Source organism: Microcaecilia unicolor, chromosome 1, assembly GCF_901765095.1.
Source record: "Microcaecilia unicolor chromosome 1, aMicUni1.1, whole genome shotgun sequence".
NCBI classification, from domain to species: Eukaryota; Metazoa; Chordata; class Amphibia; order Gymnophiona; family Siphonopidae; genus Microcaecilia; species Microcaecilia unicolor.
This window is the reverse complement of record NC_044031.1, coordinates 702143183-702159769: the sequence shown is the minus strand read 5'-3', so window position 1 is coordinate 702159769 and position 16587 is coordinate 702143183. Positions and strand designations below refer to the sequence as shown.

Sequence of the window (16587 nt, the reverse complement as noted above, 5' to 3'; positions counted from 1 at the left end):
TGGGTCTCCTTCATTCCTCCTTCACTGGCAAACCTTAATGCTAGCTCCAAGCTGGTGTAGGGTTTGCAGCACTAGGAGCGCCCTGGTTTGATGCCACCCACTGATCATGAGGGAGGAATGCAGGAGACCCTTGTTTGCATGTATTTGCATGCAATTAGCGTTTAGAGCCAGCGAGCACATTACATGTGCTCACCTGCAGTGCTCATCAGGCGGGAACAAACATGGGCGCTAGTATGGTGCTATTGGCCTCTAGCGTCTGTGTTTGCTTCTGATTGTCTGCCTCTGAGTCCTTTCCAAGGCCCTGTCAACATCTGGGAAGGCATGAGGGTGTAATTTGATAAGCTTCATGGAGAAAAGAATGCACAAATTCCTGTCTCAGGAATGTGGATGGTGTGCACAAATATCCCTTTGCAATTGGAATTATTCTCCATGGCAGAAACCCTTGAAGCGCTCCCATGAGCAATATCTCATGTGCATCTACCTCAGAAGGCGTAATTGACTTGCTGGGCTCTGCAGTCCTATGATGTTGAGGTTCACCTTCCGCTCCTAACGCCTTGTCCTTTTAGCTTTTGGGTGGGTGTGATCTCCGCCTTTGTCTAATGGATGTTCTCCTTGGGTGGACTGTATTGTCTGCATAGCACATCTCCAGGGTTGGGGACCCCACTGAATGGGGCATTGTGCCAGGGGTGTTGGTTTCTATTGGAGGCAATGTCATGTCTGTGGCTCACTTCCACAAGCAGGGAAGCATACAGATGGCAATAGTTGCTATGGAATCCAGCTACTACTACTACTTAACATTTCTAAAGCGCTACTAGGGTTACGCAGCGCTGTACAATTTAACATGGAAGGACAGTCCCTGCTCAAGGAGCTTACAATCTAAAAGACAGGTGTAAATCTAGAGACAAAGGTACAATCTAAAAGACAAGTGTAGAGTCGATGTGATGGGGCATACTATATTTCTCGAAAGGTTAGGTGCCGAAAGCAGCATTGAAGAGGTGAGTTTTAAGCAGAGATTTGAAGATGGGTAGGGAGGGGGCTTGGCGTAGGGGTTGAGGAAGATTGTTCCAGGCATAGGGTGAGGCAAGGCAGAATGAGCGGAGCCTGGAGTTGGCAGTGGTGGAGAAGGGTACTGAGAGGAGGGATTTGTCCTGTGAGCGGAGGTTACGGGTGGGAACATAGGGGGAGATGAGGGTAGTGAGGAGCCGCAGACCGGGTGCATTTGTAGGTAAGGAGGAGAAGCTTGAATTGTATGCGGTATCTGATCGGAAGCCAGTGAAGTGATATGAGTATATCGGTTCTGGCGGAATATAAGACGTGCGGCAGCGTTCTGAACGGATTGAAGGGGGGATAGATGGCTAAGTGGGAGGCCGGTGAGGAGTAAGTTGCAGTAGTCAAGGCGAGAGGTAATGAGAGCGTGGACGAGAGTTCGTGTGGTGTGCTCAGAAAGGAAAGGGCGAATTGTGCTGATGTTGAAGAGGAAGAAGCGACAGGTTTTGGCAGTCTGTTGGATATGTGCAGAGAGGGAGGAGTCGAAGATGACTCCGAGGTTGCAGGCAGATGGGACGGGGAGGATGAGGGTGTTATCAACTGAGATAGAGAGTGGAGGAAGAGGAGAAGTGGGTTTAGGTGGAAAGACGAGGAGCTCGGTCTTGGACATGTTCAGCTTCAGGTGGCGGTTGGACATCCATGCAGCAATGTCATGCCGATACCTTGGCCTGGGTCTCCGCGGTGATGTCTGGTGAGGAGAGATATAGCTGGATGTCATCAGCATAAAGATGATACTGAAAACCATGAGATGAGATCAGTGATCCTAGGGAAGAGGTGTAGATTGAGAAGAGAAGGGGTCCAAGGACAGATCCCTGGGGAACTTCAACAGATAGTGGGATGGGAGTGGAGGAAGATCCATGAGAGTGTACCCTGAAGGTGCGGTGGGAGAGATAAGAGGAGAACCAGGAGAGGACAGAACCTTGGAACCCAAAAGAGGTCAGTGTGGCAAGAAGTAAATCATGATTGACAGTGTCAAACGCCGCGGATAGATCGAGGAGGATTAGGATGGAATAGTGGCCTTTGGATTTGGCGAGGAGCAGGTCGTTGCAGACTTTAGAGGGTGCTGTTTCTGTCGACTGTAGAGGGCGAAAACTGGATTGAAATGGTTCGAGGATGGCATGAGAGGAGAGAAAATCAAGGCAGCGACTGTGAACGGCGCGCTCAAGTATTTTGGAGAGGAAGGGTAGGAGAGAGATGGGGCGGTAGTTGGAGAGGCAGGTAGGGTCAAGTGAAGGTTTTTTTAGGAGAGGTGTGACTACGCCGTGCTTGAAGGTGTCAGGGACAGTTGCAGAGGAGAGAGAGAGGTTAAGGATGCAACAGATGGAGGGGGTGACAGTATGGGAGATGGTGTTAAGTAAGTTGGTGGGGATGGGATCGGAGGAACAGGTGGTGCATTTCGAGGAGGAAAGAAGGCGGGAGGTTTCATCCTTGGTGATCTCAGGAAAGGAGGAGAAAGAGACCATGGTTGGTTGTTGGATGGGGCTACAGGCTGAAGAGGAGGTGGTGGCTTGGTAGTGAACTCAAGGTTGATCTTTTGCACCTTGTCGCGGAAGTAGTCAGCCAGTGATTGAGGAGAGAGTGAAGGGGGAGTGGGAGCGGGGGGCACTTTGAGGAGGGAGTTAAGGGTGGTGAAGAGACAACGAAGGTTGGAGCTGAGAGAATTGGTCAATTGGGTGTAATAGTCCTGTTTTGCAAGGAATAGGGAGGAATGGAAGGAGGATAGCATGAATTTGTAGTGAAGGAAGTCTGAATGGGTATGAGATTTCCTCCAGAGGCGTTCAGCGGATCGGGGTGCAGGAGCGAAGGTAACGGATGCAAGGGGCCAGCCAAGGCTGGGGATTAGTACACTTTGAGGGACGGGAGGTGGATGGAGTGAGGGTGTCCAAAGCAGAGGAGAGAGCGGCATTGTAAGCGGAGACCGCTTTGTCTACAGTCGCGGAGGACATGATGGAGGGGAGGAGATTAGAGATACTAGAGGATAAAGTGGGGGGGGGGGGGGTCAATAGCCTGGAGATTCCTGGAGGTAGTGGTTAAAGTTGGGCGGGGGGGGGGGGGGGGGTGAAGAAGTGTAAATGTGATCAGGTGATGATCGGAGAGAGGGAGAGCAGAAGCGTGGAAATTGGAGGGTGAGCTGGAGGAGGAGAGGACAAGGTCAAGACAATGGCCGTCACGTTGAGTAGGGGTGGTAGAGCACAGCTGGAGGTTGGAGGATGTTAGTGTGAGGAACTTAGAAGCGTTAGGGTCGGGATGGGTCATCAATGTGTATGTTAAAGTCTCTGAGAATGAGGGACGGAGATGAGGGTTCAAGAAAGACGGAAAACCAAGCATCAAAGTCGGTGAGGAAGGAAGAGAAGGATTTATCAGGGGAGCGGTAGATGACTGCGACTCTGAATGGCAGCGGATAGAATAGCCGGATGGAGTGGGCTTCAAAGGAAGAGAAGCAGTGAGACTGCGGTAGGGGGAGGTGTTGGAAACTACAGGAGGGCGAGAGTAGTAGCCCAACGCCTCCGCCGTGGCCAGCTGGGCGGGGAGTGTGGGAGAAGAGAGAACCTCCATGGCAGAGGGCCGCGACTGAGGCCGAGTCTTCTGGGGAGATCCAGGTTTCGGTTAGGGCGAGTAGTTGAAGGGAGTGAGAGATGAAGAGATCGTGGGTGAAGGGCAGTTTGTTGCAGACTGAGTGGGCATTCCACAAGGCACATGAGAAGGGGAGGGGAGAGGGGGGGAGGAGGGGAATAGAGACGAGATTGGAGACATCCCGGAATCGTTCGCATGGATAGGACGGGGACAGGTGATGGAGACCTGGATTAGGGTTAATGTCTCCCACGGATAGCAGGAGGAGGAGCAAGAGAATGCGGAGGAGTGTGGGGGAGGTCGAGCGGAGAAGGCGACGAAGACGGGGTGAACTTAGGAGGAATGGGGATGGGTTAATGGCAGGAAGGAAGTGTTGAATGTTAAGAGCTAGGAAGGAGGAGGGGGACAAGAGGGATGGTGAGGTGGTGGGGGATGAGGGTGAATAGGGTATTGCCATGGCGGGCAGGGCGGGAGGGCAGCGAGTTCTAGTGGTAGACAGTGGGGGGGGGGGGGGGGGGGGGGGGGAAGAAGATTAGGAAGGGACAGGGCAAGGAAGAGAACGTGGACAGGGCCATAAGTGACTGAGGTATAACAGGTGACTATGTAGTGACTGAGGTGTTAAGCAGTTAACAGGTGTTAACAGGTGACTATGTAGTGACTGAGGTGTTAAGCATATAGATAGAGCTGGAAAGCTGGGTCTTGGACTGGCGAGTAGGTAAGTCAATGGCTGACAAGCTAGCAGGTAGGTAAGTCAATGACTGAGAGGCTCACAAGCGGGCAGGCAGGTTACTCGATGTGTTAACAGGCAGGCAGGTAGCAGCTGGAACAAGCGGTCAGGAACAAGCTGGGATAGATGGACAGGAGCAAGCCGGGACAAGCTGGAACAAGCAGGAACAGATGGACTGTGTCAGGATGAACAGACGGACAGGCTGGAGCAAGCCGGGGCAGGCAGGAACAGATGGACTGTGACGAGTTGGACCAGAAGACGACAGAACAACAGGATACTCTGAGATAGATGGGTTGGAACACGCTGGAACGGACGGACTGGCACAAGCTGGGTCATGCAGGAACGGATGGACTGGAACAAGTTGGAACAGACGGACTGGAACAAGTTGGAGCAGGCTGGAACAAGCTGGGTAGGCTGGGATGGACGGACTGGAACAAGCTGGAGTAAGCTGGAACAACGAGTTGGAACATGCTGGGGAAGGCTGGAGCAGATGAACTGGAACAAGTTGGAATAGACGGACTGGAGCAGCTGATTCAGCATTCAGTCTGAGTTGCTTTACTTGTTGACAATCTGCTTAATAGGTGCACAGAATGTCAGACTTTATCAGTTGGAGTGCTCTGGATCTGGGAGAGTGGGAATTGAGCTCTTGTCTTCTGGGTTTGTGATGGAGCGTTGGTGTCTGCCCCACTTTTTGCCTTGATGCCAACTTGCAAAAGATCCAGTGTTCCCAGTTCTTCAGTTGCAAGCACAAGTTTGGAATGAAGGGACTAGGTGATCCAATTCAGCCCTGGCCTCTCCAGGAACATCTGTAGGTACTGTGCCCTGGATAGGTAGGATATTTTGGAAGGCTGTAAGGCATCCATTCCGCTCTGGACTGGGCCATTGTCCATGGTGTGCAAATCTGGTCTTCCTGCTGCTGGGGCTCTTCTTCCACTCCTGTGGGGCTAGAAGCTTCTGGTTCAGGTTCCTGTGGTCATAGAGAAGCCAGTTCTCCTTGGCTTATGCCCTATCTCTTGGAAGGTGTGCCACTGGAACTAGGGCTTCCTGATGTTCGTCTTCTGAAGGCGCACAGGTGGTTGATTTCCTTGATATACATCAGGGTCTGGCATGCCTGGAGACACAGGTGCACAGAGTGGTAGTAGTCCCATTAGTGATTAGGAGTACCTGAGCTTCTGGATTGTTTGAAAACAGAACTTGGAGCGGGCTCTGCTCTTAGACCATTGTTTCAGGAGGTTTTCTTCTGCTTTTGAGGATCAAAGGAGTTCATGCACTGCACAAGTGAATCTTGTGTGTCACTCATATGAGGGTCATCAGTGGGGAGACCCTGATGTTTTTTGTTTTTCCACTGTGGGATCTTAACTTAGCCCTCAGATTTCTCTCCAGTAATGTTGTTTTTTGGAGGCTAACTGCCAAGAGCATGTTGGTTCTTCAAGCTCTGTTCTGCAGGACTCCCAATTTGTCTTTTTTTGAGTGCAGCAATTGAGAGGGGGAGGAAGTAAATGGGGGTTCCTGTGCATGGGGGGGGGGGGGGGATAAGGAGTAGGAGCTTGGTTTATGCAGGGACCTGACTGAACTGGTCCCCAGTGGCCAGTTTTGGTTTCAGCCCTCTGAAGATGGTTTCCATTCCACATGTATCAGGTAGTGAGTGGTTTTTTCAGTCTTCTGGAGCTAAGATGTTTCGTGTCCTGGCAGAAGCTTCTTGGATTGAATGTTCGTCCGGTCTTGTTCTGGCATCTGGAGGTGTCCAAATATCTTTGTTTGTTGAACAGACTTTGTCTATTTCAGGGCCCATTTAGCGGTCGGGTGGCCTTTAAAGACTTTGTGCATGGGGTCAAGGATGCACTAGAGGTGGCTCGCATCTTACATGGGTAGGAAAAGAGCACAACTCATTGTGTTTCAGTGGTATATTTAATTTTTTTTTCATTTGTATCCCGCCTTAACCCAAAGTGGGTAACAAAACATATAAACAAAAAAAACAGTCAACAATTTAAAGTACAATCAAAACAAAATCTAAATGATGTAAGTCCCTCCACAGACAGTGCAAAGACTCACATCACAGTCACTTCAGTATCCTTTATTCCTTTAGAAAGGCCTTTAAAAAATGGATCTTTGTGTCGATTGAACTGTTGCATGGTATTAGATGACCAGAAAGATGATCCCAGCAAGAATGCCCAGCAACAGAGAAAGCACATGCTTTCGTTTCAACATGATACATCAGAGGAGAAGGTAAACACAACTGCTTCAGTCTTTAAGATCTCAATGATCACCTCAGGCAATACATAATTAAAACATTACTAAAATATACAGGTTCTTCCCATATACGGGTTGATGTATCAAAGCAAGAACATAATTTGATATGTAACAGGCAACCATTGGAGCTTTTTTTTTTTTTAAGCATTGGAGTGATATGTGCTGATCCTGACCCTCCAGAAATTAACCATGCTGCCTCATTCTGTACAATCTGCAGAGCCTGGAATCTGGATCATGACATAACCAAATATAAAGAGTTAAAGTAATCAATTTTTGTCAGAACCAGGTTCTGCACAGTTGTCTAGAAATCTGACAGTGGCACATCCCCTTCAACTTGCTCAGTAATCGAGATTGGAAAAAAAAGCTGCAGAAATGACTTGATCTACTTGCTTTTGCATGATTAAATTAGCATCTAGCATAACACCAAGGCTTCAAATAAGTGGTTCAACGATAACGTTCACCCCCACAATATAGAAAAGTCATGGGTAAACCTGAATCTAAAGTTCTTTCATCAAGCATAATCTCAGTTTTTGACACATTCAGTGACAAATTTATGTTGCAACATCCATTCCATGATATTATCCAAAACTTCCAACAACTTAGACCCAGAATCAGACATATTTTTTCCAAAAGGGAAAAAAAAAAACTGTACACAATGTGCATACATTCTGTAGGAAACAAGTAGTTCTTGAAGTACAGTACCAAGAGAGACTATGAACAAGTTGAAGAGGACTGCCGACAGGACAGAACCCTGCAGCACACCTTGAGTAATAGAGAAATTTGCTTATGCAGAATCCTGTATTCAAACATGAAACTCATGGGAAGCAAATTAAGAGGGCAACAGAGTTTTGGCTTTGGTGCTAATGCTGATGCGTTTTTGACTGGATCTGAAACTGGTGGGTCCCCTAGCTGTCCTTCCCACTGCCAAAGTGGATGCCGTGATCTCTAGCAGCAGTCTCAAAAGACTGCCTCTGGAGGTCGCAGCAGTCATTTTTACATTGGAGCTAACAAGGGAAGTAGTGACTGGGGATTGAGTGTTCCTGCCCATGTTGGCTCCAATCTCAAGATGGGTGCCGTGACTGGTTTCAGTCGCCCTCTATTAACAGGTATGAAAAACTTTTTTTTTTTTTTTTTTGTATGAATGCTTGCTTTCATTCACTATAAACTTGCACCTGTCTTTCATATTCTCAAAACATATACTTGCTGCTTGCTGTATATGAAATAAGTTCACCACAGAGTCTTTATGAAATACAGCAAATAATGAAGCTGGGTATTGCTTTAATTTTTTTCAAAGGCAGCAGGAGGGTCAACTTGAGAGTTTAGTTTGTTCTCGTTTTCCAATTGTGCCAGTTTTCTAAAGATAGTGTCTGCGATGAAAGTGAATATTTTCATTGCAAGAGAATGCCGAAAAAAAATTAGTCTAGATGGTATTTGAAGCAGATGGTATCCAAAGCTAGTTTGGTTGACTGCTCATTGTTGTCTGTCACCTGCATCTGCTGCCTCACTTGGAATGATTATGGCATTACCTACCTGGTTTGTCTATGATGTACTTATGTGGAGAAAAAAGTGAGGCAATGGAATGAGGATACCAAATATGTTTATTCACATAAAAAATGACAAAATTTTCATAAAAAATGACCCGTCACGGCCGTGTTTCGGCCTCAGGGGTCTTTAAAACCTTTGGAGAGTGCGGCTTGAAGTATGTGCTCCAAAGTGAATGATAAAACAAAATTCTCTTGGGTCTCCTCTGCAAAAACAACGTTGTTTTTGCAGAGGAGACCCAAGAGAATTTTGTTTTATCATTCACTTTGGAGCACATACTTCAAGCCGCACTCTCCAAAGGTTTTAAAGACTCCTGAGGCAGGCCTTTTGGGCCGAAACACGGCCGTGTCGGGTCATTTTTTATGAAAATTTCGTCATTTTTTATGTGAATAAACATATTTGGTATCCTCATTCCATTTCCTCACTTTTTTCTCCACATCTCACGGTTTCGTGAGGGTTTTTACCTCCTGTTTGTTTTATCTATGATGTACTTATAACATCAAACATGCTATAGTATATCCTTACAGATGAGACAGCGTACATTATCAGTAAATTATTTGTAAAGTCTAGAATGTATTGTGAAATTTCTTGACGGATGCTGTAAATGACATCAAATGTTAGTACGGCAGGATGACTTTTTCGGGATACTCTGATTTTCTAGGGACAGTTCGAGCACTATCTTTTAATAAGGGTCACCATAAACCTTTCCATCTTCCCTATTCAATTTAATATTTCATATATGTTACACTTCATAATGAAAAGCACAGTACAAGATAAGTAAATAAAAACACAAGGCTAGTAATGCATTGAAAGGTTCTGATGCCATCTTACCTAGATGTGTAGTGAGAAGTCAGAAGGATAGCCTCAGCACTGCAGAAGTGTATCTACTTATAGAGGGCACCCTGGTGTGTTTTGTTTGTACTTGTAGAATGTTCCAAAGTAGAGTTGCAATTGGATTAAAATTTTAATTGCAATTAATCACGCTCTTTGTGACTGGGGGTTAGGCACTTATCCCTCCATTGCTCAGAGTCACAAGGAGCTACAGTGACATGACTAATCGCGATTACAAATTTTAATCAAAATACAGCCCTAAATAAATTAAAGAATAAAGAGTAATGAAATGATAAATACAAATTGACATTTTACAAATTAGAGAATATAAAATAGAGTGCAAAATAGCTCTGAACGGCCTTACAGTTTTCACAGCGTTCTTCAGAAATGCAGTCCTATTCCAAAGGATTAAAAGTTGGATTGTGTTTAATTTTTTATCCCTGAAATTTGTAGTTTCCTGAACGCTTAACCATATGTTCAAATCTCATCAAGGCCAGGGCACATTTATGATGTAATTGGGCATTGTTACAGTTGCCTGGCTATTGGTTAATACCTCATGAAGTGCTCACTGTTGACATCTAAGGATTTCAACACCTTTGATGCTGTGACATTGTACAATTGGTACCATTTTGGTGAACCATTTTTAAATAGTTTTTTTGAACAGTTAAAACAATTTTTATTTATACAGTGAAAAGTAATGGAAAAAAACTCAACACAGAGAGGTGTGTTTTTGAATTGAATGAGACCACGTAACGTAAAGCCGGTGCTGCATAATTTCATCCATTCTCTGATAACTCAGATCGTAGAAGTGTTGCACAATGTACAGATAAGACAATTTTAGAATCCTGACTGGAATGATGGGGCATATATACGTTACCCTTGAAACCAGGATTCACTCTTCCTGGGCACTGACACCCTAGCATGCCACTGGTGAATGGCTCATTAATCTGAGCATTAGACTTTGTTTACATAAAAGTGGAAACTTGATATTACACAAAATCTGTGTTTGTAGGAAAACAGTATAAACCTATGTATTCCTGTGTGCTGTGTGTGATTTCAGATATAGTGCAGTGTGAGTAGCAGACTTAGCATATGTATTGATGCTTCACTTAACACAGACTAGGTGTCGTTATACAAATAACTCACAAGCAAGAAGAGGATACGGTCACACATCACAGCAGTTACAGTATAAGCATGTGGGAACTATTAAGAATACCTAAGGATGAGCATGAAGAGGGATATTTGATAGCTACAGCATGGAGACCGCAAGGATTCATGTATCAGGGTTCTACTAGAAGACTTGTAGTTGAATGAGTAGGGGCAGTTCATGTCAAAAGTAGAGAACAAACTTTTTTTAATGTACAACTCAAAAGAAAAGAAAGCACTTGATTTTTAAGGCACTTTCTCTCATTGTGCCTATAAGTACCGCCTATGGCTTGATTACCAGCTTGCCTGTTCCGTACAATGAAATACTTCTGGTGGTGTGCTTGTTTTCATCTTTGAGATTAATCTGCTTCTATTTAATATTGATGCTCTCTCATATAGATCCTGCAGTAGTGCCAACTACTTCTGCTAGAGTGGAATCCCAATCCGTTGGTTCTGCTTCCAGTAATTTATCTACCTCGGGGCAGGCTTCTGATGCTGCTTCAGCCCCCTCCAATGGCCATTCTTCCACTGTGGCAGAGACTTCTACAGCTCCTCACACCAGCTCTGCTGGAACTTCAGCAGCTGGTAGGACAACTTTTGCAAGGTTTATTTTTAGAAGGGCATTCCTCTGGCCAACTTGGTCACAGTAACACTGATTGATTTTGATTTATTACTAAGCGTTCATAATTCTTAGTGCTGAATGTTGGGGTTTTTTAATTATAAAGACCACAGGAAAAAAGAATTGTACCACAAAATATTAGTCTCTTAAAGACATATAATTGTGATTTAAATATTTGTTGAGCTTAAACATATCCTGCAAGTAAACATAAATATAAAAGAGAAAAAGATGGGTGAGTGACCATATGGCCTATCAAGTCTGCCCATCCATAACGGCTACTATCCTTTCTACTCCCTTAGAGATCCTATATGTCTGTCCTTTCTACTCCCCTAGAGATCCTATGTGCTTGTTGCATGCTTTCTTGAATGTCTTGAAAGTGTGTCACCGTATAAAGTATGGGGGTGGGGTTTTAAATGTCTCTCGCTTGTCAATAAGTTGAACAATTGGTATTGGACTTGTATCGAAATGGAAAATGTTTACTTTACATGTGAACTTGATAATTCTTAAAAGTTTTTGATTTAAAAAAAAAAAGGGGAAGAAATTTTTTTAATGAAGTGAAGTTATTTTCTCCTTGATTGTCAACTTGGCTTGCAGTAACTCTAGGACATTTTGCAGATTTAATAATAACTTGAATGTTCTTGCAGCTTTCTGGTAGTCTCACTAGGATGAAGTTGCTAGAAGGCAGATAAATGTGCTCAATCTGTAGAGAATTGCTTTTCATTAAAAAGATAATGTATTTTGGGGTGGATTGAATTGTATTTTAGTGCTGTACATAAGCCAGCTTTTCAAAGTGATTGGTGGACACTAAACACAAATGAACCTTGTTTGGACACAGTGAAAGGAGTTTTCTCAATATTGGAGGTAATCAAGCACCTACTGAGCTGATATTTCTGATGTTGCATATCTGCCAGGAGGGAAACATTTTAACTTGATTGGTATTTTGAATCTATCAAGTTAAAGGCAGTTGTACTAGCAAGAGAAGTTTATAGATCAGTTTAGAATTAGAAAAAAGTTATTTACATCTATCATTCCTTGTCATCAAGCAGATGAAGCCATTACGTATGGGTTGTGTCCATCAACCAGCAGGGGGCGATAGAGAGCACTCAATTGTTTCACAGTGCCTCATGGCCAGCTAGCTCCACTGCCTCTTCAGTATTCTCTATCTCCCCAAGCAGGGTGGCTGCAGCTTCTTCGAGCTCCATCAAAAATCTGCCTGGAGGGTGGCTCCTGGCTTGCCAGTTGTTAGCCGGGGTGTTAGAGGCTTATAGCAGCTTCACTTTGAAGGCACATAGGTCAGCCCTTTCCCTGCCTTACCCATGCCCCCGTGGATGTGGGCATAATAGCTTGCTTTTCCCTGTCCTTTCCCACTCAGTGGATGCAGGCACATTGGTTTGCCTTTCCCTGCCTTTCCCACTTATCTGAGCCTCCAGAGTGTTTTTATTTACCTCTTTTGCCTCTGCTTTCCTCACAGCGTTAAAAAATAAATAATTAAAGTCGTGTCGCGCTTTAGCACAGCGATCTTGGGAAAGAGTTTTTTTTCTTGAGATTCTTCTGCAGGACCAGAGCTGTGATACTCGGTCTAGTGAGGTAGGAGTGTTTTCTGACTCCTTCGGGGTGGACCTGCGATCGGGACGTTTTTGGCGCGAACCACCATTTTTGAATTTTACTGCCGTTTTCGGCGATGGCTGCGGAGGCTAAAGCGCTGTTCTAAATGTGGCAAGCGCAAATCAGCAGCGGGGCTCTGTAATTCGTGCTGTACAGACGGTAGAGCCGGCCCGAGCATGGCGAGCGGCGATCTTTCGCGCTCTGAGCTGGCAGCGGACGCCATTTTGAATTTTCCACATGGCGTGGCCTCTGTTGCGACGGAGAGCCCTGAATCCGGGGGGGGGGGGGGGGGGTCCTCTGAGTGAGGCTAATAATAGAGCTGATAGCCCTGGGCAGGATCCGGGCGGTCAGGGAGCGGTTTTCTCCCCTGATTTTGTTTTAATGCTGCATAGGGCGTACATGCTTAAAAGAGCTCTTCCACAGGGTTCTTCGGACCCTCTGCCTGCCCCCCTCCCCCCCGGTGGATCCTGGCCTTTTGGAGTTGGCTTTGCCTGTTTCTTATCCTCGTGATAAACCCAGAAAGGCTAATTCCCCTTCTGAGTGTGGCGCACCCCTCTCTCCCCCCCCCCCCCCCCCCCCCCCCCCCCCCCCCCGTGGTCGGGCTATGAGTATTCTGAGGGGTCTGGCAGAACTTCTTGGGCTGAGGAGCTAGAGTCGGGTGCAGACTTGCCACAGGAGCTTGATGATCCGTCTGCGGTGAGGATTTTCCACCGCGAGGAGCTGCCAGCGCTTATTTCAGATGCCTTACAAGCCCTCTCGATTGAAGATCCTGGGAGTGGCATAGCCTCCTCTGTTAATCCAAGGATGGCTAGTACCAGAAAGCCTGCTCAAGCCTTTCCTTTGCATGACTCCATCCAAGAGCTTATTTCGGCTCAATGGGCTGACCCCGAGGGACCTTTGAAGGTTGCCAGGGCTATGTGGTAATTATACCCTCTGAGTGAGGAACATTTGTCTCGCTTTGCAGTGCCTAAAGTGGATGCCCTGGTCACGGCTGTGACAAAGAGAACTACTCTCCCAGTTGAAGGAGGTGTTGCCCTGAAGGATATTCAAGACCGCAGGCTTGATTCAGCTCTGAAGTGATCCTATGATTTGGCAGGTCTCACTGTTCGGGGTCTGCATGCAGTTGTTATGCTGCTAGAGCCTGCCTGGCTTGGTTACAGCAGGCAGTGGAACAGCCCGGTGATGGAGCGGAGACCTTATCTGAAGTGGCTCCGCAGATGGAGTCGGCCTTGTCCTTTTTGGCTGACGCTCTTTATGATATGGTCAGAGCTTCGGCTAAACAAATGGCTGTAGCAGTGGCGGCTCGCCGCACTCTTTGGCTACGACATTGGGCGGCGGACATGGCCTCTAAGCAAAGGTTGGTGAAGTTGCCCTTTCAAGGCCTTCTCCTGTTTGGTGAGGAGCTGGAAAACATTGTTAAAGGCCTGGGGGATTCCAAACCTCAGCGCTTGGCCGAAGCCTTCCTCTAAGGGTCAGGCGGTCCGCTCCTCTTACAGACCTCGCTTCCGTGAAGCTAGAAGGTACCGCCCGGGGCGTGCTGCTGGGTTCACTTCGCGTGCCCGATTTCAGCAGAGAAACTCCTTTCGCTCGGACAAACGTTCCACAGCTGCCGGTTCAGGGGCGACCCTCTCAATGATGGTGCGCCGGCCCCCTCTTCGTTTCCTGTCATCGGAGGAAGACTTTCCCTCTTTTTCGAGGAGTGGGCCAAAATCTCCGCAGATCATGGGTCTTGGACCTGATCAGAGACGGATACCGAATAGAATTCGATGCCCCGGTAAGAGACGTGTTTGTGGAGTCCCGATGCGGTTCTGCCGCCAAACGGGCGGCGGTAGAGGAGACTTTGCACAGTCTGTGCTAGATATAGGGGCTGTGACCCCGGTGCCTCCCACCAAACAAGGTCTAGGCCGCTACTCCATTTACTTTGTGGTGCCACGAAAAGGCGGGTCTTTTCGCCCGATCCTGGGCTTAAAAGAACTAAACAAGTCCTTAAGAGTGCGGCATTTTCACATGGAAACCCTGCACTCCGTCATTGTGGCGGTACAGCCAGGAGAGTTTCTCACGTCTCTGGACCTGAAAGAAGCTTACTTGCACATACCAATTTGGCCCCCGCACCAGAAGTTTCTGCGGTTTGCAGTGTTGGGAAAACATTTCCAGTTTCCGGCCTTGCGTTTTGGCCTCGCCACAGCTTCCCGAACCTTCTCCAAGGTAATGTGGTAGTAGCTGCCTTTCTCAGGCGAGAGGGTATCCGGGTTCACCCATACCTAGACGACTGGCTCATCAGAGCAGACTCAGAAAAAGAGAGTCATCTAGCTACAGCCAGACTGGTTTCAGTCCTTCAATCTCTGGGCTGGGTCGTCAATATGGCCAAAAGTTACCTGACCACCTCGCAATCTCTAGAATATTTGGGGGCCAGGTTCGACACAGCCTCAGGCTATGTGTTTCTTCCCGAGCAAAGGCGATGCAAGCTTCAGAATCAGGTCCGTCTGCTTCTGAGGGTGCCCCGCCCGCGAGCTTGGGACATTGTCCAGCTGTTGGGATCGATGACGGCCACCTTGGAAGTGGTGCCTTGGGCGAGAGCGCACCTCTGAGACCTCTATAGTATTCTCTACTTCAACGATGGTCTCCAGTATCTTAGGATTATCAGTGCAGACTTTCTTGGCTCCCTGCGGCCTGCCTCAGTATGGAGTGGTGGCTCTCGGACAGCATGTTGTGGCGGGGAACGCCGCTGGTGCTCCCCGATTGGTGCCTAGTGGTGACAGATGCCAGCCTGAAGGGCTGGGGTGCACATTGCCAGGGGAAGCATGCCCAGAGTCTGTGGACGCCCGATGAGTCGGAGTGGTCTATCAACCGCCTGGAGTTGAAAGTGGTTTTTCTGGCTCTTCTGGCCTTTCAAGTGACCCTGGAAGGATTGGCTGTCCGAGTGATGTCGGACAACACGACAGCAGTGGCCTACATAAATCGACAAGGCGGCACTCAGTGCAGAGCTCTAGCCGCACAGGCCGAACAAATTTGCCACTGGGCCGAGCTGCATCTACAGTCCCTATCAGCAGCTCACATTGCAGGTCAGAGCAACGTGCAAGCCGACTATCTAAGCAGGCATCAGATCGATCCAGCGGAGTGGGAACTAGCAGATGGTGTATTCCTGCAGATATGTGCCAAATGGGGCAAGCCAGTGATGGATCTTATGGCGACCAGTTCCAATGCTAAAGTCCTGTGCTTCTTCAGCAGATGGAGGAATCCTTGCTCTGCCGGGTTGGATGCCTTGGCTCAACCCTGGCCCCTGGGCTTGCTGTATGTCTTCCCTCCGTGGCCCTTGATAGGGCGAGTGCTCCTGCGGATTCGGCTGCATCCAGGAGAAGTGGTGCTCATTGCCCCGGATTGGCCCAGGAGGCTTTGGTATGCGGACCTCCGACAGATGCTGTTGGAGGCTCCCTTTCCGTTACCTCTGGTTCCGCACCTGTTGTCACTGGGTCCGGTGGCCATGGAGGACGTCTGCCGCTTTGGTCTTATGGCATGGCGATTGAGAGGGCGCAATTGAGAGAGAGAGGCTACTCAAATAAGGTAATTTCCACTCTCCTGCAGGCCCGTAAGCGCTCCACTTCTGTGGCTTATGCCAGGATTTGACGCCAGTTTGAAGTCTGGTGTGTTTCAAGAGCGCTTTCTCCGTTGCGGGCTCCTGTCTCGCCGATTCTGGACTTTTTGCAGGACTAGCCGTTGAGCCCATGAAAACGGGCTAGTAAAGGAAAGGGGGGGTTTGAAAGGCCCCCTCCCCCCCAGAGTCACCGCCGCTGCCACCCCTCCACCCGGGCTGGGTACCTGGCTTCACTATTCAAACCGTCATAACGCAGCACACAGCTCATCTGAGCTGCCGTTGGCCTTCCTTCTTCTCTGCGTGTGTTCTGTCCTCTTGTGACGTAACGTTGGCGAGGGCAGGACACAGGCAGGTAAGGAAGGCCAACGGCAGCTCAGATGAGCTGTGTGCTGCGTTCCGGCGGCAAGGTTGCCAAGTGGACGGTTTTCCGCGACCCGCTGAGGGAAATTTTTGCCCGCTGTGGGTCACGGTTTTTTGGGCTGGTTTTGGGGGGTTTTTTCGGTGGTTTGTGTGGTTTTTCGGGCCGCTGGGGGTGGGGCTAGTGATTTGGGCGGTGTTAGATGTCGTTTTGGGCGGGGCCGATGACGGAGGAGGTGGGGCCGATGACGAAGGAGGCGGGACCGATGACGGAAGAGGCGGAGTCGATGACGGCGGGGG

At 47.9% G+C, this 16587-nt stretch overlaps 1 protein-coding gene across 5 annotated transcripts in view; it reads left to right on the top strand.

Moving 5' to 3' along the window:
• The window catches only part of RNF111 (ring finger protein 111), a 272738-nt gene that overhangs the window by 170597 nt on the left and 85554 nt on the right, over positions 1-16587 (top strand). For 4 of the 5 annotated variants that reach the window (XM_030188739.1, XM_030188754.1, XM_030188746.1 and 1 more), the window contains exon 5: positions 10514-10699. The exons of the other annotated variant lie outside the window; for it this stretch is intronic. In XM_030188739.1, the coding sequence (XP_030044599.1) occupies positions 10514-10699 (186 nt within the window). The remainder of the gene's footprint in view (positions 1-10513; positions 10700-16587) is intronic. 5 annotated transcript variants of the gene reach the window in all.